The 22,876-nt window shown below is 37.8% G+C and overlaps 1 protein-coding gene and 2 long non-coding RNA genes across 11 annotated transcripts in view; 1 reads left to right on the top strand and 2 right to left on the bottom strand.

The window, feature by feature from the left end:
- The window catches only part of LOC110710052, a 30,343-nt gene extending 12,709 nt beyond the window's left edge, over positions 1-17,634 (bottom strand). The window contains exons 1-4 of one of the 8 annotated variants that reach the window (XR_002509103.1): positions 17,174-17,634; positions 16,656-17,063; positions 16,474-16,557; positions 12,945-16,310 (exon numbers count right to left, since the gene is read on the bottom strand). This is a non-coding gene — a long non-coding RNA (uncharacterized LOC110710052). Of the gene's footprint in view, positions 1-12,944; positions 16,311-16,473; positions 16,558-16,655 lie in introns of those variants that run through there. The other 7 variants (XR_002509104.1, XR_002509101.1, XR_002509099.1 and 4 more) reach the window with 7 other exon arrangements.
- LOC110710051 lies at positions 9,702-11,845 on the top strand. The gene is made up of 3 exons (XM_021888311.1): positions 9,702-10,662; positions 10,753-10,938; positions 11,059-11,845. Exons 1-3 carry the CDS (start codon positions 10,150-10,152, stop codon positions 11,344-11,346), a joined length of 987 nt encoding a protein of 328 aa, XP_021744003.1. The 5' UTR covers positions 9,702-10,149; the 3' UTR covers positions 11,347-11,845.
- Positions 17,635-19,863: 2,229 nt separating the features above from the next.
- On the bottom strand, positions 19,864-22,302 carry LOC110710050. 2 transcript variants are annotated; one of them, XR_002509096.1, is made up of 5 exons: positions 22,239-22,302; positions 21,362-22,140; positions 21,136-21,251; positions 20,845-20,923; positions 19,864-20,746 (listed from the first exon to the last, which is right to left on the bottom strand). It is a non-coding gene; the product is annotated as an uncharacterized LOC110710050 (long non-coding RNA). The 2 variants fall into 2 exon arrangements; XR_002509095.1 differs by having other exon boundaries at positions 20,845-21,251.
- Between the last annotated feature and the right edge of the window lie 574 nt (positions 22,303-22,876).

Here is a 22,876-nt window from a genome sequence, read left to right as displayed (position 1 = left end):
ATCTCATATTCCTCTTGGGTATAAACACGGACTTTGAGTAAAGCCTCAGCATCAGCCAGCTTCTTCTGGGTCTCCTCCAAGTCTTCCTTGGATTTCTTCAGCTCATCAGCGACTTGGGAGGAGGAACCTTTCAGCTCATTCAGCTCTTGCTGAATTTGGAAAGCCTTTGTCTGAGCCTGGGCCACTTCAACTTTCTGGATCAGCAATTGATCCTCAGCCTTTTGGAATTTAGCTCTTTGAGCTTCAGCAGCAGCAGCAGCCTCTGAGAGTTGGACGTCTTTGGCCAGGAGCAACTCTTCAGCAGTCATTCGGCTGGCTTCAAGAGCCTCTAGACGCTGCTGCACTTCAGCTTGTGCAGCAGTTCCTTCTTGAATTCGGCTCTCAATGGCAGCCTTGAATTTGGAGACGTCCACTCCCATATGCTCCTGGAGGAATTTTTCCCCTTCCATCAGTGGGGGAAAAACTTCCTTCTCCATAGCATCGCAGAAGGTTTTCAGGGCTTCGGCAGCTTTTCTCCCGTACTCCTCAACCTCCTGCTGCTTCTCTTCAGCTGCTGCTTGCTTCAGCTTAGCAAGCTTCACTTCCTCTTCAGCCACCTTCTTTTCGTGCACAGCAGCGTCTACCCTATCTTGTAGGGTATCAATCAGCTCTACAGTGAGAGTCTGATTGTGCACGAACTGAAAACAGGAAGACAAAAAATAATAAATAAAAAATATATATATATATATATGAAGAGCCGAATTTCGGAGGAAATGAAGGAAAATTACCTGCATCATCAGCAGTTGGTTAGACCTGGCTGGGTCAGGAACTGATCTACTGGATTCGCCCATCCCAGCAGTGGCCTTCAGCGACCAGATCCTTGCCCTGTCTACTTCGGACATGCCAGCAAAATTGCCGAAGTAGGCTGCAGCTCCTTCTCGGTTTTGACCCCATATGAGGTCCCAGATGTGATCTGGGATTGGAATTCGGGGGGCCGAGAAACCCATTTCTCCAGAATGCAGAGTCTGGAAAGAAGGGAAGGACGACGATGGAGCTTGATTAGCTTTGGTTGTCTCAGCATCGTCCTTCTCAGAGGAGTCAATTACTATGACCTCCTCTTCTTCAGGGGTGAGGACGAAAGCCTCAACCTCTCTTGCGATATCTGCCGTGAAGCCCTCAGCACTGGACATCACGGCATCTTTATTTTCGTGCTCAGCAGCACTCTTCTTGATTTCTTCTTGGACCCCTCCCTTAGGTTCGGGAGTTCTCTGATCCACCTCCATCTCAGGAGGTGGCGGAGGGGTCTTTTGAGGAGATTGGGGTGTTGGCTGGGGAACCCTCGGCGATCCATTGCCTTCCTCAGGTTCCCTTATTGCGACGCCGATGGTCATCGGCCTCTGCTGAAAGTCATGAGGGCCGATGATGGCCATCCTTCGGCGCCTTTTCAGAAGGGGCTGCTCGTCCATATCTGAGTCTGAAGACTCTTGTATTTGATCTTCGGGACGAACAGGAGCTTTGCCTTCTCTGTGTCTGTTACTCTCTTCAGACTGTAACAGACAGGGGGGAAGAAGAGTGTGAGTAATAAAAAAAAAAAAAAAAAAAAAAAAAGAAGAAATGAAAAGAAAAAAAGTTGTCTGAAAGCTCACCGAGGTTTTCAGCAAAGCCTCGTCTTCTTCAGCTGCTCTAGCTGCAGCTTCGGCCTCAGCAGCTCTGGAGGACCCTTCTCCTCCTTCGCAAGCCTCAAGTACCCGTGCAACCTCTTCGGCTGTGCGGGCAGCTTCAGCTTCTTCGTTCAGCAGCTGAAACCAAGGGTCTCTCTTCTTCCACCAAGGCTTCTGCCTCTGATACAGAGCAACAGCCTCAATTTGGAAGTGGGAAGAATCCAGATGAACTTCCCTATGCCTCGGCTCAGTGATAGACGGGGCCCGTTCAGTTACAACTCGCTCTCGGTTAACACCAAGACGAGCGTAGTTAATACCAACGTTGGTCTCGTCCCGCTCTGAAAAAAGGAAAGGGAAAAAAAGTTTAGCTCAGATATGTTGGCACAGCATAAAAAAGCAAAGCGAGAGAAGAAAAAGAGGTAGTTAAAAGCCTCGGCCCCAGCCGAAGAAGCTTACCATCCTTAAACTTTCGGCTGAGGCCAACAGCTGCTAGCATATTCTCTTGGAAAACGTAATGCGTATCGGGGAGCCAAGTCTCCGGGATATGCTGCATTCGACCACTCCCCCCCGGGTTCGGCAGCTTGCCGAAGATATGTTGCTGATCCAGGTTCGGATCCGCCCCGTTATCTGCGGGGGGACCTAGACTTCCCATTTCGGGATCAGGCTCAGCTAAGTATCGGGGAGCGCTGAAGACGCAAGGGTGGCCCGGATCTGTGGGTGCCCTAACCCAAATCCATTGACCTCTCCAGTCCTTGTCTGAAGAGTCATTTGGCCACATGGTCAAGTATTGGGGCCGGGACTCAATCCGATACCACCCAGAACCATGGCTTCCGTGCCCACTTTGAATATTTGGCACTAGCCGATGGAGCTTTCTGAAGCAGTGCAGGTTCGGCACGTATTTGAAGAACTTGCAGACCCATAAGTATGTCATCACCCTTCGGATGCTGGTGGGGGTTAGCTGACATAGGGAAATGTTGTAATGGATCAGCAAGTCTCGGACGAAAACGTCCAAAGGGAACCTCAGCCCATACTGAAGCTGTCTCGTGTACACCCCCACATACCCCGGGGGTGGACGATGGATTCTATCGGATGCTGAGGGCATTCGGCACCAATATCCATCAGCTTCAAAAATGCCGTAATGCAACTCAATTTGCTCGGCAAATCGATATTGATCGGCGTTCTCTACCCACCATGAGTAGGGGCGGTTCTTTATCATGGCCGAAACGACTTCGGCATTCTCCCACTCTGAAAACCCAGGGAGGATATCCCAAAGGACAGCGGGAACTTCATCATCCCGTCCAGAAGCGCTCGGCTCATCCGTTCTTTGAGGAGGAGCCGAGGAAAGGGGAGTCGCCCTAATCCCTTCAGCAGGGTCAGACTCCGGCCTTTGACCATTCCAGGTCCCAATCCTGTTCCTAGGATCGGGAATCGGCCTTGCTCTTCTTGGAGCACGGGCTCTACCTCTAACTCCTCTTGCCATGGATTATTTCGAAGAGAAAAGTCGAAAGAAAAGGGGAAGGAGTTCGAATTCGAAGAAAAATAAACTGAAATCAAAGGAATTTACCTTAATCTGAAGCGAAAGTTGCCGATTTACGAGTTCGTAGTGGCAAGTCTCAGTTTCTAAGCTCAATGCTCGGGGAATTTGCGAAGTTTTGATGCGGGTTCTTGGTTTCTCTCTCGAAGAATTCTGGGTTTGAGTTGGTGAATAAGTGAGGAGAATGACGCGCCTCCGTTTATATCTCCAGGTACGGGATACGAAGAGTCTGTGCTTTAATTTCTCTTAAATACCCACTAAGTAACCATTAAACACATGTCTTGTGATTAAACTGCCCATTATCCGTCCAACTTCCGCAAATCATTAACCGTTGTTATCTCATTAATTACGGTTTAAATTCAAATTTTTGGATCAATTAAATCATTTACTTCCCTCCTTTTCTGAGTTAAATCAAACCCGACCCGTCATCCTTCCAAATCGGGTCTGGGGGGCAAGTTGTTTGGGTCCAATTTAGTCAAGATTGGGCCTGAACACTAAATGATCCAATTAAAAGCCCAAGGTCAAGGTTCAACTCTCCAATTGCTCAAAAGTCAAAGGTCAGCCCACAAAGTAAGCCAATTGGGCTAAAGCCCAACCTCTCCATGTATGATGAGGTATAAAAGCCATCATATTAACACATTCACGGGGGACATCACAACTATTGATATTCCAATTCATATGCTCATTCTTGCATTCAGAAATATTCCACAAAAGCCTCAAGCTACAAACTCTCTTGCATAGTGTCTTCCTTTTACACATTGTACTGACTTTAGCATCGGAGGGGCCTTCCTCGGAAACACCCCCGAGGCTAGTTTACGTGTGTTCACTGTGCAGGAAACCTTCGGCCCAACACAGCTTGGATCGAATCCAGTCTTCTCCATTTCAGCGGACCTTCGGCAAGGTCCCATTGTTTTCAACCGAAACAATAAGTACTCATTTATAATATGCAAGCATATATTTTATAACTGCTTTATGTGAAGCAAGCAAACTCCGGTGATGACGAGACCGGGTCCATCCCTGATCACCGGCAGGAGGGGCAGCCGCCCCAGGCCCATGGAAAATAGGTTCATTTTCATGATTTTGTTCTGACATCAATGGGTAGTTTACACCAAATCCTCCATGGCTGAACTCGAGAAAACTCTCAACCTTTTGGAAATCTTCGGCCATAATCTCAAATCTAGGCTTGAGATTTGCACCCGAACACAAACCCAAAACCATATCCAAAGCTTGATTCGTTTCTCAAGCCCGGGTTCTTCATATAATTTCCCCAAAAATCGTACAACCATGATCTCATAGTCAAGAATTACCTTGATGAAGTTTTCGATGCCCGATATTCGATCTATTTTCTCAGCGAATTTCTCTTCTCTCAACTATTGGGGGTTAAGTTGTTTGGGAGGATTTGAACCAGATTTATGGTTGTATTGAATCTGCAGGAGAGAGAATAAGAGGGTAGAGGAATGATGACCTTCAAACACCTAGGTTGAATTATTTAGGGTTTCTTGTAAAAAAAAAAGTTATAAAATTTAGGGGAAAAATATAAGAGGGAAATTGACGCGCCTATATAAAATTTTCATATATTTGACTGGCCGTTGCATTAGACCATCCTATCCCAACGACTTTGAACCCTAATGCGACGCCCAATTACATTACGCTGTATCCGTTGTAATAGAGGATGCTATTTCCACGGCTATTATGTATCCGTTGCATTAGATTTGACTATTGCCACGGTATTCCATCTGACCGTTGCATTAGCTCTACTTCAGCCGTCGCATTTGATAAAAAAAATGTAGTAGTGTTGATAAATAAAATAGCCGTCAAAATAGACGACTATGAATGTAAGTTGGCAAAGCCAGAAATTATCAAATCACCCGACCCCTCGGTCGGTAAAATACATGATTACCTGGCACACAGGCCAGAAAAGCAAAATACTTGGCCATTCGGCCGCAGAAAAACTTAAAGCAAAATACTTCCTCTCCTTTTCTTGTGGTCCTTACCTAACCCTTCCCCTAAATGTGCCACTTGTTGATTAATTAGTTGTAGGATATTTAATTTTATTTTTAATTTAAAGAAAAAAAGAAAGTTGAATTTACCAACTCTCCCACATTGATGGGAGAGAGAATTTCACTCATGAGTTACCTTATAAATACCCAAGTTGGGGTATGGGAAAACTCACTTGAGTAAGGTGTTAGAAAAGGCATTTCCATTGAGAAAACCTTTAAACACATAATTAATTGAGTAGTTTGGTCGGGCTTAACTAACCTCTAAGCAATAGACCTAGTCGAGGTTGGGTTGCGGGTGGATACCGTAGGAGGTTTTCGCCCGATGTGAGACTTAAGCTTTCTCAAGTAAGAGCTCGGGGTACGAGCGAAGCGCGCGTCAAAGGTAATTAAGTCTTTCCTTAATTCTTGTTAATTATGTTGATTATGTCTTTTGATTATATTTTAATTATGAGTGTAATCTTGGCTCGAGTTTTATTCCGCGATGAGTTGGACTCATCAAAGCTAACATTTCCATAATTGAATTTGACCTGAAAACCTTTAGTTTCATCACAAGGAAAGAGAAAGTGCGAAAAAATGCGGAAATTGATGTTGATGTTGGTTGCGACGATGGTGGTTATTGCGTCGATGGTTGTTGTGGCGCTGGTGATGGTTAGTGGTCGAAAGAGGTGAAAGAAGAGGAGAGAATGAGAAGATGAAAGAGAAGAAGAACGAAAGAGAAGAAGAGCGAGAGAGAAAAGGAACGAGAGAGAGCAGAGAACGAGAGATGAGGAGAGAGAAGGATAACAAGAGATTAGGATAGAGAAGGAGAACGAGAGGAGAGGGGATAGAGGAGAAAGAACATGAAGATGCTAGGGTTTGGTTTATATATGAAATGATAAATTAAACGGTTTTTTTTAGAATTCCCACCAGTTCAAACCGGTGGCATTTTACTAATTTGGCACCGGTTTAGTTTGAACTGTTGTCAATTCTGTTATACTAAATCCCACTTAATTTTTTCCCAATGGTTTTTAAGAACCGGTGCCAATAACTCGGTGCCAAAATGTGTTTTTCTACTAGTGTTAACTTCCCACAAAATAGAGGAATTAACTTACCAAATCCCCCCTAAAGTAAGTGGAGCTATCTATAGGAATTAAGTAGAAATTCCTACATCCAACCAAACAATTTTTGAAAATTTCTAGAAATAATAATTTCATTGGCATTGAGAATTCATGGAAGTTTCTATGCAATTAGCGGTTTCAAGCCTTGTATTTTTTTTCTTTTTAGAAAAAAAACCAGCTTTACAAAAGATGACGTGGATAATACACCGAGAATTTTATTAAAATGTACCGTACTTATGGAATTCTATTTCTTCTAACATATCTATGGAAATCTTTACAAAAAAAAGAAGAAAGATAACATGGTGTTTTTTTTTGTTTTTTTTTTTAACTTTTTTCAATGAGAAAAAAATATTAAATTAAACAAGCGGAGCAATGATGCACAAAGAATAAGAAAAATTAGAGGGTACTTTTGACACTTCTTCTAATAAAGACAAAAAAAAATGTGGGTAAATGGGTGATTTCCAAGGGATATTATGTCATGGATAAACTCCGATATTTTGTTTCCAGGACCGGTAAAGACCTATCGTCCAGCTAGAGACCTACACAATCAATATGGGTCAGCTAACTATGGGATTTGTCCAGAAATAACCACTTCGATGATAAAGTCAGTTTCATATTTATGAGAGTAAGAAAGGAGATAAGAGAATTTAAGGGGGAGGGAGGGGGGGGGGAGAGAGAGAGAGAGAGAGAGAGGAATAACCGCTTCGATGATAAAGTCAGTTTTATGTTTATGTGAGAGAGAGAGAGAGAGAGGGAGAGAGAGAGAGAGATAGAGATAGAGATAGAGAGAGATTCTACTTTGTAAATGAGTAGATTATAGGTATTTATATTATAGAAAGATAATCATACCACGTGGCTACCATGTCAAGTAAATAGCGAGTGTCCATGTGTTGGAAATTAGCCGACCATGTGGGCTTCTGTGCATGCGTAATATGCCGATATGGCTTAGGTTTCGTTATAGGAAGCACTCCTTGGGACGTAACTCGACATGGATCTGTCGTTATCATATTGACACTGATACTGGCACTACCCTACACACATTAAATAATAAAAAAAAGAAAATAGAAACTATATTTAGGGCTTGTTCAGTTCAACTTAATTTCAGTTCTATTCAGTTCAGTTTCTAATTTTCTTCTTTCATAAATAATTCAGTTAAATTAATCAATTTATTTCATTTCAATTAATCACAATAGGCCCTTACAATTTAGAGCCACTAAAAAAAAAATGGGAATGAATTACATTTACATACATGAGGGAATATTAGGACTCATTTGGTTACAATGGGAATTAACTTCCCATGGTATTCATGGGAAATTATTTCCTTCCTCAAATTCCTTGGAAGTTGCTTAGTTTGTTTGGTTAGCATTAGAGAAATTACAATTCCTAGGAAATTTGAATGACCTTGAGGGAGGTGGGTAAGTAAATTCCCACATTATGTGGGAAATTGAAATTCTTAGGAATTTTTTATTTCCTCTATTTTGCACTTTTTTGATTAATGAAACAACACACCAATAATGTATTTTCTAGAAATTTTGAATGCTTACATAAAATTGGCGCAAACAAACAAAGCCTTAATTTGAACAAAGGAAATACTCCCTCCGTAATTTTTTAACTGGTACAGTCTGACCGGCACATATCTTTCGACAATTTAATTGACTTAAATAAAATAAAGGGTCGTTTGGTTCACACGGGGTAAACGGAATGGAATGAACAAAGGGATTCAAAGAGAATGGAATGAACAAAGGGATTCAAAGAGAATGGAATGGAAAATCATTCCATATAGCACGTTTTTTGTTTTACCAAAAACAAAGGGAATCACCACCACCAATGGTCCACCATAGCACCACCACCAAGGGCACCAACACCACCACAAAACCCCCCTTTTCCTTCACTTTCCCACTTCTCCAACTACCCTACTGCCAGCCACCACCTTGTCGGAATTCCCCGGAGCCCGTCGCACCCCTCCACCCCTCTCAACACATTTAGGATGGAGTAACATTAACCTCCGTATAATAAAATCCAAATCTTCTTCCCATTTTCCTTCAACCCAAAGTGAAATTTACAAATATTTAAAAATAAAATTTATAAAAATAAAGTTTTATTTCGATAAAATTCCTTACTATACAAATAAATAACAATCAAAGAAAGACCCAGTAAAGAAGAAGAAAGAGAAGTCTGCCATCATCACTATCTTTGTCTCTGCATTTTCGTCGGTGATTCACTTTGCAATTCTGGGCTGTTGTTGCTGTTGTTCGTAGCCCAGATTGATTGTGTTTAGATCTGCTTTGGTGGGTGTTTCAATGGGTGGTGGTTGTGTCGATTTGGGTGAGGTGGTTCACACAGATGGATTTAGGGTGGTTTCGGTGGGGTGGTTTTCAAGGAGGGTGGGGTTTTTCCGGTGGGTATAAGGCGATTTGAAAGGCTGGTTATGCCAGTGAAGTTGGGTCGGTTGATGGTGGTGCTTATCGGCAGTCGGAGAGTGGCGGGGGAGGGGCGAAAAAGTGGCTAGGTGGTGGTTGTGCGGTGGGGGTAGGGTAGAAGGGTGATTCCCGTGGTGGCTGATGTTGGCATGGTGGTGGCTGATGTTGGCTAGGGAATGGGAATGGAAATGGAAAAGTCTAGAGGGGTGGGGAATCTATATAGAGGGATTTTGAGTGAACTCAAAAATAAATGGATAAAGAGAATGATTGAATGTGACAAACAAACAACAACAAAGGGAATGAGGCCTGCTCATTCTCTTTCCCTTTAATTATTAACCCCAACCAAACGACCCTTAAGAGGTAAGTGGGGTAGTTGGAATATAAAAAAAATTGTAAAAGAATGATAGTGGAGTTAACGGTTTATTGAAAAGTAAACCCACCCTCTTTCATGAGAGAAGAGAGAAGATATAATAAAATAATAGTAGTGGGTTTGAGTGGAGACCATGAGAAAAGAGAGATATATGTCAAGTTTGGTAATTGGCTTTTTAATGACTTTTTGGTTAGCTTTTGGTTTTTTTTAAGTGGTCAAACAACAAAAAAAATGTCTTTGGTAATTGGCTTTTTAGTCAGCGAAAAAGCTGGCTTTTAAGCCAAAATGAAAAAGCTGCTTTGAGTAGTTTTTTTTATGACTTTTGGCTTGTTGGCCCATAAATTATTTAATAAACAGCCAACAACCAACAATTAATTTACCAAACACTTTTATAAACAACCAGCTTAAACAACCAATTTCAAAATCCATTATAAACAGGCAAACATTTCATCTAGTCAAACAAGTCAAGTAAACCAGCCAACAACCATTTGCCAAATAAGGCCATAATATTTTAATATAGCTTTTTGCCAAAAAAGAAGTGTAACACTTAAAAAAACTCGACCGAATATGAGAACTGTAACACAAAAAAAATACTCTTTACAGTAAAAAATGTTAGATAACATAACACAAAAAAGATCATGCTAAGCTGCCAACTCTTACGAAGCTGTCACATGTCAGTACTCAGATCCTTCCAAGCAATATACTTCAAGTCCTTCATTTTTACCACATTTCCAAGTTTAATTTTGTCGTTCTTTATTACATTTAAAAACTAAAATCACAATTATTACACAAAGTATTTTCAATTATACAGCTAAATAATAAATCAAACTCCACCGAAACCTCCTCAAGCGTAAATATTTAAAAAAAAAAAACATTTTGATCAAAAAAAAAAAAAACTTAAAAAAAAACACCAAAACAATCAAACACCCCATCTACAACAAGCGAACCCACTTAAATAAAAAGACACCCAACTCACATTCTCACAATCTCACTAGTACAGTACAACACCCTCAAAACCAATTTCCCCAAATTCCCAATTTCACCACTAAATAGCTCACTTGTATTCAATTGTATCATTTTTCCACAAGATGCACGCAAAGACGGATTCCGAGGTCACTAGTCTATCCGCCTCATCCCCAAACCGATCGCCGCCTCGGCGGCCGGTGTATTACGTGCAGAGTCCATCCCGAGACTCGCACGATGGCGAAAAAACAACAACATCATTCCAATCAACACCAGTGCTGAGCCCTGCTGGCTCTCCCCCGCACTCTCATTCCTCTGTTGGCCGCCACTCTCGTGAATCATCATCGACTCGATTCTCCGGCTCGCTTAAACCCGGAAGTGGGTCTCGCAAGATATCCCCTAATGACGGTGGATCTGGTGGTGGTAGAAAAGGTGGGCATAAGAAGAATCAAGCTCCTTGGAAAGAGTGTGATGTTATTGAAGAAGAAAATCTTATTGAAGATGAAGAGAATCAGAAACCACTACCTCGCCGCTGCTATGTTCTCGCTTTTATTTTAGGGTTCTTCGTTCTCTTCTCTTTTTTCTCCCTCATTCTTTGGGGCGCTGCTCGCCCTCAGAAACCCAAGATCACTGTCAAGGTAATTGTTTTTAAAAAGCGGAAATTGTAATGAATCAGAGTGTAAATAAATGAACCCGGTTACTAATTTGTTTGTTGTTGGATTCAACAGAGTATAAAGTTTGATCGATTTCTAGTATCGGCTGGATCAGATGCAACCGGAGTAGCAACCGAAATGGCATCAGTGAACTCAACCCTCAAATTTCTTTATCGAAACACTGCAACATTCTTCGGGGTTCATGTAACATCTACTCCACTAGATCTATCATTCTCACAGATCACCGTTGGTACAGGAAACGTAAGAATCTAACTAGATCCATACGAATTATATAATCAATTAATTTCAATTTCGATTTAGAATTATCAATAAGTTAATGACAATTCATTCAAGGAATAATTTGAATTTTATTTGATGCAGCTCAAGAAATTCTATCAGTCAAGAAAGAGTCAGAAAACAGTGAATGTGCAAATATTAGGGGATAAAATTCCGCTTTATGGAAGCGGGCAAAGCTTGATTGGTACATCGACAGGCGTGCCGACGGCGACAGTGAACATGACGCTAAGCTTCACTGTTCGATCTAGAGCTTATGTGTTGGGAAGATTGGTGAAACCCAAATTCTACAAAACCATTGATTGTGTAGTTGCATATAATCCTAAGAAACCCAATTCTGCTATTTCCCTCAAGAAAGCTTGCACCTATCAATAAGCATCCGGTTAAAATTTTATTCTTTTTCCGTTCACTTTTATTTGTAACATTGCTTACTACTGTGGTTCTCGTATCTTGCAAGGTGCACTCGGTTTTCGCTCATTTGGAATGATCCATTTATAAAAACGGGGTAAATGAGCAGAAATTACTCTGGGGTGCGTCTAGGTTTTACCTATATGGGTTAAGTTGGTTTACAAAGGGATGAAACTAAGGTCGGTGGCAAAGTAGTGGGAAATTACTGGCAAGAGTTAGTGTCGGTGGGCAGTGGAAAATGCACATCTTTATTTATTTTTTTGGATCTGTGAGAACTTTTTTTTTTTTTTTTTTTTATATTAGCTGTTACTCAAAAGGAGTATTGTAACACATGTATGGAAAGGCTAGTGTATCCATTATATATGTATAATATAACTAATTGTGGACCCGCGCGCATTGCGGTGCGGTTCCCCAAGTTATCAATGTATTTTTTTCAAATGATTTTATTATCGGTGTTGTTTCTTAAGTTATTTTTGTCATATTTACCATCCATCCAGATTTGGGTTCGGATCACTTGGGGCTCACCAACTCACCATGTAGACAAAGATTATGATCATGTAGATTAACCAATGTAAGTTAACTTTCCCCTAAAAAGGAAGAGTACCTTTAAGGCCTGTTCACATTTATAGAATTGAGCTTAACTAAATTGAATTGAACTGATTGGAGCTGAACTGAATCGAATTGATTGGAGCTAAACTGAATTAAATTGAACTGAACTGAATTGGAGCTAAAATGAATATTTTATTAAAGAAGGAAATTAGGAAATGAACTAAAGTAAAACTAAACTGAAATTAAGCTGAAGTGAGCAGACCCTTAATCTTTAGCTTTTTGGGAACCAACATTTCAAGCACATGCCTATTTCTAGGATAAAAGTAGTTTTATATTCCAATCCTTTTGCTCTTCTTTGACTTGGACCCTGTTCACTTCACCTTAAAAAAATGATTAATATTAAATAAAAATAATTTTAGTTTAGTAAAAATAAGTTCAATTCAGTAAAATTACTTTCACTTCAGTAAAAATAATTTTAGTTCAGTAAAAATAAGTACAGATGAGTAAAATTCAGTTATCTTAAAGAAGAATTATAATGAAAAATTAGTAAAAATAATTTCAGTTCAGCAAAAATAATTTCAGTTTAGTAAGTTAATCAAAGTTTATTAAATATAATTTTAGTTCAGCAAAAATAAGGTGAAGTGAACAAGACCTTATTTCAGTAAAAATAACTTCACATAAAAAGAACACATAGGATTAGAGGGGTTACAATAAGCTCATGATATTGCTAATTTGATGTGAATGCAACACATTCCATATTTTCATATTCTGGAATTTCTGTTTAACCCTAGATATAATAGAATCAATTTGGAGTTTTATTTTATTTTTGTCAATTGCTAACTTTTTATAAATTTTCAAAGATCTTTATTCTTATAGGTATGTCGCTGGATGATTTGAGTAATGCATTGTGCAAAAAGTAGTGACTTTGATTTTGTATTTGAAAAAAACAAAAAAATTAAGCAAGGATGAAACACTGGGAGAACTTCCTTTTTTAAAATCATTCAAGTTCAGATTCCTTGATCGTATCAATCATGGTAATTCAATTGATGACAATAACAGTAAATAAAATACAAGTGATTTTTCTCAACAAATATACGGGCATACTTGAACAAGTTATTATGTAATCGTGTAACCAAGGTCTGTTGATGTTGTAACCAAGGGTGGAAACTCGATATAAGATTTCCATGGTCAGTTGATGTTGAATACTCGAGAGTTGAGATTGAAGAACAGAGGAACTATCAAGTATGTTGTATCTGTCAGAGTTAATGTAATAGGAAGAGAAAAGAGTGAAAGGAGGGAGCTTGATTCTTTATATTGGAAAACTTCCAGTGAGATGTATATGATTTAAGGTACAACGTAAACCATAGGTATAGACAGCTGTATTTGCTGCTCTAAATGCTTTAAATTACTACAGTAACAAAATTTAGACCGCAAAAAAATTCACAAAAATCACAATTTTATCAACAAAATCCATTACAATCCCTGATTATGAATATAACCCATCAAAATAATCAGAACTTAAAACCTGTTTAGAATAATATAGGCTACTACAGCCACTCAGAAACAATCACTTGCAAAAAGGACAGAAACCCCATAATTATAAAACACCACAAATAGAACTTACGGAAGTCGAACTTTTTCACACATCCAAAATAAAGGCAGACAAGTGGTCCTTTTATTTAACAGTTAATATTGCAATTGTACAAGACAACAAGAAATAATCACATAATATGCAATGGCCTTTACTCATGGTTTCTGCATATGATGCTTATTATAATTTAGAGAATTATTGGATTGTTAATTTGCCAATGTATTCCATTAGTCAATATAGTAGTATTCCATTATTAGTTGATTCTAAATTACACACCTTGGGCATGTGTTTTGAGAGTTTCAACTTAATTGGGTGTAGGCTCAACAGAACTGTAGAATAATGCTTCAATATGCTACTGGACAACAAGATATGGAAGGCTTCTTACAAATTCAATCTAAGCTAGTAACAAACCACATGTATAAGAGGGTTAGTTACAAAAGACATGGCCTTTTGCTTATATAGAATGAATGTTGAACAAGCATTACATATATAATATAATAGTTAGACATAAACAGTGTAATGCAATGAACAAAAGTAAAATCTTTTACAAGAAAATCTAATCTTATCTTGGTGAAAAAAGACGCCTACTTCTTCAAGCCAACAAGCATTCCTTCTACCCAAAGTTGTAAAAAAATAAAAGGCAATTAAATATGAGAGCCTTAACAATACATGTGTCTGTTAACATAGCAAAGGAAAAGCCAAATTAACATTCTGTATACTATGATGAAGAATGAACGACAATTTATTTAAGCAAGAGCCTCTCATGTCCAATTTCTACCTTTTGGTGGACGGAGTAATTAGTAAGCAAATTACGAGCATTAACATTAATAATTAGCACCTTATTGTGATGTTGGCTTGGAATAAAAACCAACAGACCAACAGAGGCTACTATAAAAGAAAAGACCCTTTTGTTATCCCAAAATCTGAGATATATCTTCATTTTCTCCCTTCGTAATGTTGTTTCTTACTGTCATGATTAGAAGAAGATTGGGGAATTTATTTTACTACTCCAATTCACTAATTATTTAATCTCCCTCCCCCCTCAACCCACAAAGCATGCCCTGGTTATATTTCTTATAAATATCGATACGGGAGTTGGAGGTATCAGAGAGCAAACAATTGAGATATCTAGGCATTTTCAAAATATCAAAAATGATTTTTTTTTAAGACTTTCAAAAAAGACGGGGTTTCTCCTAAGAAAGTGGAATATAACATATACATGCATTTAAAAAAAAAAAAAAAAAGGCAATCATAATTTGAAATAGTTATTTATGCTACATTTTACAATCCATTTAAGAGAGCTAAGAAAACATAATAATCTTTTATGGATCTTCCAGTAACTCTGTAGCAATAACAGGGCATAACTAACACTTTGAACGATATTATTGAAGCTTCTTATTAGATGATTTTAGAACTTTTACCTATACAGAAGACATCCCTTGCAACAACTTGGTCAACAGTACATATAAGCAAGAATCGAGAAGAGGCATTGAAATTTGATCATATAATGTTAAGACTATTAAGAGTTTATATGTCATTTGAACTATTAAGAAGTAATAAAATCTAGTTAAAACTTATAAGTTTTGAAGGGATTTGAGTTTTACTTCATTTCTATTCTTATTATAGATGATTCTATAGTTGATGATCATTCTCTCTCTAATATATCTTTTCAAGTTATTTCAAGTGTTTCTGGACCGAGTGAACCCTGGTCAAACTATAGCTCAGGCCTAGAAACACACAAATCATTTTGCCTGCCCCTTAATAAACAATTGCTCAAAGTAAGGCCTGCAATTTAAAACACCCTAAATTGAAGAAAAATTGTGCAGCTGCTAGCATGGAAAATACATTAATTATCTTTTCTGTGACCACCTCAATAATATATAGCTGGTACAAATCCATGTATCTTTGATAGGCCTTGGCATTGTTGTTAGATATATATGAAATTCTTCCTGCTTTTTGCCGGTGAAGTATTATTACTCCTGTATTTACTCCAACTTGACCCATTTTTTAAGGACCACTGTTTGTTATTAATGTTTTATAAATTCTCAATTAAACTTTAAATGTACCCTAGAATATATACAACTTTTAAAATTATTGATAACAAAAATATGACATACAAAATTTGAAAATCAACTCTTTCTTCTTTTCATTATTATCTATGGTACAAGAAAAGTGACACATTTGTGGAAGAGTCAAATGTGGGCTACGAGAATTACTTAGTATAGTATATTATTATAACATAATAAACATTAAATAGGCATCATCATCATTCTATCCCTCACAATTGTCCTTTCTGATTATCATTTTTTTTCTTCTCATGAATGGTTCAACATTTTCATATGTTCATATGCAGCATTAAAGCATGATATAGTTTTTTTTTTTTTTTTTTGAAAACACAAACATGATTTAGTATATAGTATATAAAAATATAATCAACTAATTAAATTTCCTTACAATTATAAAAAGGGCTAAACGTTGTAACTAACATGCCATGATTCATACCAGCAAATGCCACAGCATAACCCAAATTATAATTCAAACAACCTCATCACCATCCCAACACCACAGAGAATGCAGCCAAATATAAAATAAAAACACCTTCTCAATAGAATTAAACTTTGTCACTTCGACACATTCTGGTTAAGATATCACAAGCAGAGTAACATATAGCATCAAAACACCCAAAAACCAATAAAAAGCAAACTATTTTTGTTATTACTCACATTTTCCCAGCAATTAGGACCACATTTTGCAAATTTAACCATTATCTCTCTGCCATCAACGACCTTGCCTGTACAGTAAACCCAATCGGGGTAGTTAATTCTAAAAAATACCCGATAAATTATCAATTAAAAGAATACCCAAGTTGAATTCTTTTCCAAATTAAAGAAACCCAATTCAATATACAATTGCAAGTGGAAAAAAAAGATGAATTGGGAAAAATAAAAACCAACCATCAAGCTAGCTTTTCAACAGCTTTGGTAGCTTCATCTTGATACATGTAACGAAAAAAAGCAAACCCACGAGATTCACCAATTCTAAATTCAAATCAATTGATAAAAAAAGCAATAATCAACAAAAATTCCCATAAACCCTAGAGAAAAAAGGAGACATTTAAGAGAAAACCCTAACAAACCTGCGGTCACCAGGGATGAAGACATCAATAACGCTGCCATACCTATCGAACAAAGGGTACGAATCGTCCGTTGTAGTACCTGATAAAAAAATCAAAATAATTCAAAGATTAATCGATTAATTTGAGAAGTTAAACATGAAAAGAATGGAGGATGAGAGAGAAAAGGGGGAAATACGGAAGGTGATTTGAAGACAAAGAGAGAGTATGAGAGGAAATCCAAAAGCGAATTCAGAGGAAAACCATCTCTTTTTCCTCACAATCTCTTCTCTCCTTCACCTCCTTCTCACACACCCTCTATTTATCCCACCATCGCCGCCGTCGGATCTTTCGTTGGACCCCACCACAACGACAACAACGATTCCGATTTCATTTTTGCTACCAGTTGAAGATTTGTTGTATACTCAAAATCTGTAACAAAACCCATAAAAAATTAAAACCTAGAAGCTTTTTTTCGACTGTTTCCCAATATTTTAATTTAAAACTAATAACAAATTTATCTTAGGATACAAAACCCTAACTTGCAGGTTATTCATGGACTACAAATTGAAGGAGAATAGACAAATAGATGATGACAATATGAGCAAGGAAGAAAATGGAGAAGAGGGAAGTAGATAACAGCCATGGGAGAGTGAAAGAAAATCTGAAAAAAAGCATGGTAAAGGGTACGAAAGGCCGGATGGGAGGCAAATGCAGTCAAGGTGACTTGAATAGTAGGGGTAAAGACAAAAGGTATATCAGCCAACTTTTTAGAGGGCACAACCGGAAATTCCCTGTTTATAAGGAATAGTAGCGTGGGTACTGTTCATAAGCTACAGTAAATTAGAGCGGGGAGAGGAGAAACGGGAAGAGAGAGAAATATAGTGAGAGGAGAAGAAAGAAGAAGACTTAAGAGTTAAGAGAGAGAAAGAAGACAACTGACTGAGACAGCTGCCAAATCCAGGCCACCAAAAAAGCAGAAACAATAAAGGATAAAATTGGCAATTCATTGAATTCAAGGGCGCATAAGTAATAGCAACAACAATTACTATTCATAAGCTACAGTAGCTACTTTTGTATAGTAAACCCAATCGGGGTAATTAATTCTAAAAAATACCCGATAAATTATCAATTAAAAGAATACCCAAGTTGAATTCTTTTCCAAATTAAAGAAACCCAATTCAATATACAATTGAAAGTGGAAAAAAAAGATGAATTGGGAAAAATAAAAACCAACCATCAAGCTAGCTTTTCAACAGCTTTGGTAGCTTCATCTTGATACATGTAACGAAAAAAAGCAAACCCACGAGATTCACCAATTCTAAATTCAAATCAATTGATAAAAAAAGCAATAATCAACAAAAATTCCAATAAACCCTAGAGAAAAAAAGGAGACATTTAAGAGAAAACCCTAACAAACCTGCGGTCACTAGGGATGAAGACATCAATAACGCTGCCATACCTATCGAACAAAGGGTACGAATCGTCCGTTGTAGTACCTGATAAAAAAATCAAAATAATTCAAAGATTAATCGATTAATTTGAGAAGTTAAACATGAAAAGAATGGAGGATGAGAGAAAAAAGGGGGAAATACGGAAGGTGATTTGAAGACAAAGAGAGAGTATGAGAGGAAATCCAAAAGCGAATTCAAAGGAAAACCATCTCTTTTTCCTCACAATCTCTTCTCTCCTTCACCTCCTTCTCACACACCCTCTATTTATCCCACCATCGCCGCCGTCGGATCTTTCATTGGACCCCACCACAACGACAACAACGATTCCGATTTCATTTTTGCTACTAGTTGAAGATTTGTTGTATACTCAAAATCTGTAACAAAACCTAGAAAAAATTAAAACCTAGAAGCTTTTTTTCGAATGTTTCCCAATATTTTAATTTAAAACTAATAACAAATTTATCTTAGGATACAAAACCCTAACTTGCAGGTTATTCATGGACTACAAACTGAAGTAGAATAGACAAATAGATGATGACAATATGAGCAAGGAAGAAAATGGAGAAGAGGGAAGTAGACAATAGCCATGGGAGAGTGAAAGAAAATCTGAAAAAAGCATAGTAAAGGGTACGAAAGGCCGGATGGGAGGCAAATGCAGTCAAGGTGACTTGAATAGTAGGGGTAAAGACAAAAGGTATATCAGCCAACTTTTTAGAGGGCACAAACGGAAGTTCCCTGTTTATAAGGAATAGTAGCGTGGGTTCTGTTCATAAGCTACAGTAAATTAGAGCGAGGAGAGGAGAAACGGGATGAGAGAGAAATATAGTGAGAGGAGAAGAAGGAAGAAGACTTAATAGTTAAGAGAGAGAAAGAAGGCAACTGACTGAGAAAGCTGCCAAAAGCAAGGCCACCAAAAAAGCAGAAACAATAAAGGGTAAAATTGGCAATTCATTGAATTCAAGGGCGCATAAGTAATAGCAAGAAAAATTACTATTCATAAGCTACAGTAGCTACTTTTGTATTGTTAACCCAATCGGGGTAATTAATTCCAAAAAATACTCGATAAATTATCAATTAAAAGAATACCCAAGTTGAATTCTTTTCCAAATTAAAGAAACCCAATTCAATATACAATTGAAAGTGGAAAAAAAAGATGAATTGGGAAAAATAAAAACCAACCATCAAGCTAGCTTTTCAACAGCTTTGGTAGCTTCATCTTGATACATGTAACGAAAAAAAGCAAACCCACAAGATTCACCAATTCTAAATTCAAATCAATTGATAAAAAAGCAATAATCAACAAAAATTCCCATAAACCCTAGAGAAAAAAGGAGACATTTAAGAGAAAACCCTAACAAACCTGCGGTCACCAGGGATGAAGACATCAATAACGCTGCCATACCTATCGAACAAAGGGTACGAATCGTCCGTTGTAGTACCTGATAAAAAAATCAAAATAATTCAAAGATTAATCGATTAATTTGAGAAGTTAAACATGAAAAGAATGGAGGATGAGAGAGAAAAGGGGGAAATACGGAAGGTGATTTGAAGACAAAGAGAGAGTATGAGAGGAAATCCAAAAGCGAATTCAGAGGAAAACCATCTCTTTTTCCTCACAATATCTTCTCTCCTTCACCTCCTTCTCACACACCCTCTATTTATCCCACCACGCCGCCGTCGGATCTTTCGTTGGACCCCACCACAACAACAACAACGATTCCGATTTCATTTTTGCTACCAGTTGAAGATTTGTTGTATACTCAAAATCTGTAAAAAAACCCAGAAAAAATTAAAACCTAGAAGCTTTTTTTCGACTGTTTCCCAATATTTTAATTTAAAACTAATAACAAATTTATCTTAGGATACAAAACCCTAACTTGCAGGTTATTCATGGACTACAAATTGAAGGAGAATAGACAAATAGATGATGACAATATGAGCAAGGAAGAAAATGGAGAAGAGGGAAGTAGATAATAGCCATGGGAGAGTGAAAGAAAATCTGAAAAAAGCATGGTAAAGGGTACGAATGGCCGGATGGGAGGCAAATGCAGTCAAGGTGACTTGAATAGTAGGGGTAAAGACAAAAGAAATATCAGCCCATCTTTTTAGAGGGCACAACCGGAAATTCCCTGTTTATAAGGAATTGTAGCGTGGGCACTGTGCATAAGCTACAGTAAATTAGAGCGGGGAGAGGAGAAACGGGAAGAGAGAGAAATATAGTGAGAGGAGAAGAAGGAAGAAGAATTAAGAGTTAAGAGAGAGCAAGAAGACAACTGACTGAGACAGCTGCCAAAAGCCAGGCCACCAAAAAAGCAAAAACAATAAAGGGTAAAATTAGCAGTTAATTGAATTCAAGGGCGCATAAGTAATAGCACCAACAATTACTATTCATAAGCTACAGTATCTACTTTTGTGTAGTTAACCCAATCGGGGTAATTAATTCTAGAAAATACCCGATAAATTATCAATTAAAAGAATACCCAAGTTGAATTCTTTTCCCAAATTAAAGAAAACCCAATTCAACATACAATTGAAAGTGGAAAAAAAAAAGATGAATTGGGAAAAATCAAAACCAACCATCGAGCTAGCTTTTCAACAGCTTTGGTAGCTTCATCTTGATACATGTAACGAAAAAAAGCAAACCCACGAGATTCACCAATTCTAAATTCAAATCAATTGATAAAAAAAGCAATAATCAACAAAAATTCCCATAAACCCTAGAGAAAAAAGGAGACATTTAAGAGAAAACCCTAACAAACCTGCGGTCACCAGGGATGAAGACATCAATAACGCTGCCATACCTGTCGAACAAAGGGTACGAATCGTCCGTTGTAGTACCTGATAAAAAAATCAAAATAATTCAAAGATTAATCGATTAATTTGAGAAGTTAAACATGAAAAGAATGGAGGATGAGAGAGAAAAGGGGGAAATACGGAAGTTGATTTGAAGACAAAGAGAGAGTATGAGAGGAAATCCAAAAGCGAATTCAGAGGAAAACCATCTCTTTTTCCTCACAATCTCTTCTCTCCTTCACCTCCTTCTCACACACCCTCTATTTATCCCACCACGCCGCCGTCGGATCTTTCGTTGGACCCCACCACAACGACAACAACGATTCCGATTTCATTTTTGCTACCAGTTGAAGATTTGTTGTATACTCAAAATCTGTAACAAAACCCAGAAAAAATTAAAACCTAGAAGCTTTTTTTCGACTGTTTCCCAATATTTTAATTTAAAACTAATAACAAATTTATCTTAGGATACAAAACCCTAACTTGCAGGTTATTCATGGACTACAAATTGAAGGAGAATAGACAAATAGATGATGACAATATGAGCAAGGAAGAAAATGGAGAAGAGGGAAGTAGATAACAGCCATGGGAGAGTGAAAGAAAATCTGAAAAAAGCATGGTAAAGGGTACGAAAGGCCGGATGGGAGGCAAATGCAGTCAAGGTGACTTGAATAGTAGGGGTAAAGACAAAAGGTATATCAGCCAACTTTTTAGAGGGCACAACCGGAAATTCCCTGTTTATAAGGAATAGTAGCGTGGGTACTGTTCATAAGCTACAGTAAATTAGAGCGGGGAGAGAAGAAACGGGAAGAGAGAGAAATATAGTGAGAGGAGAAGAAAGAAGAAGACTTAAGAGTTAAGAGAGAGAAAGAAGACAACTAAGTGAGACAGCTGCCAAATCCAGGCCACCAAAAAAGCAGAAACAATAAAGGGTAAAATTGGCAATTCATTGAATTCAAGGGCGCATAAGTAATAGCACCAACATTTACTATTCATAAGCTACTGTAGCTATTTTGTACAGTTAACCCAATCGGGGTAATTAATTCTAAAAAATACCCAATAAATTATAAATTAAAAGAATACCCAAGTTGAATTCTTTTCCCAAATTAAAGAAACCCAATTCAATATACAATTGAAAGTGGAAAAAAAAAGATGAATTGGGAAAAATCAAAACCAACCATCAAGCTAGCTTTTCAACAGCTTTGGTAGCTTCATCTTGATACATGTAACGAACAAAAGCAAACCCACGAGATTCACCAATTCTAAATTCAAATCAATTGATAAAAAAAGCAATAATCAACAAAAATTCCCATAAACCCTAGAGAAAAAAGGAGACATTTAAGAGAAAACCCTAACGAACCTGCGGTCACCAGGGATGAAGACATCAATAACGCTGCCATACCTATCAAACAAAGGGTACGAATCGTCCGTTGTAGTACTTGATAAAAAAATCAAAATAATTCAAAGATTAATTGATTAATTTGAGAAGTTAAGCATGAAAAGAATGGAGGATGAGAGAGAAAAGGGGGAAATACGGAAGGTGATTTGAAGACAAAGAGAGAGTATGAGAGGAAATCCAAAAGCGAATTGAGAGGAAAACCATCTCTTTTTCCTCACAATTTCTTCTCTCCTTCACCTCCTTCTCACACACCCTCTATTTATCCCACCACGCCGCCGTCGGATCTTTCGTTGGACCCCACCACAACGCCAACAACGATTCCGATTTCATTTTTGCTACTAGTTGAAGATTTGTTGTATACTCAAAATCTGTAACAAAACCCAGAAAAAATTAAAACCTAGAAGCTTTTTTTCGACTGTTTCCCAATATTTTATTTTAAAACTAATAACAAATTTATCTTAGGATACAAAACCCTAACTTGCAGGTTATTCATGGACTACAAATTGAAGGAGAATAGACAAATAGATGATGACAATATGAGCAAGGAAGAAAATGGAGAAGAGGGAAGTAGATAATAGCCATGGGAGAGTGAAAGAAAA

Source organism: Chenopodium quinoa, unplaced genomic scaffold (genome assembly GCF_001683475.1).
Source record: "Chenopodium quinoa cultivar QQ74 unplaced genomic scaffold, ASM168347v1, whole genome shotgun sequence".
Lineage (NCBI taxonomy): Eukaryota > Viridiplantae > Streptophyta > Magnoliopsida > Caryophyllales > Amaranthaceae > Chenopodium > Chenopodium quinoa.
The sequence above is the reverse complement of the archived record's forward strand: the minus strand, read 5'-3'. Positions and strand labels throughout refer to the sequence as shown.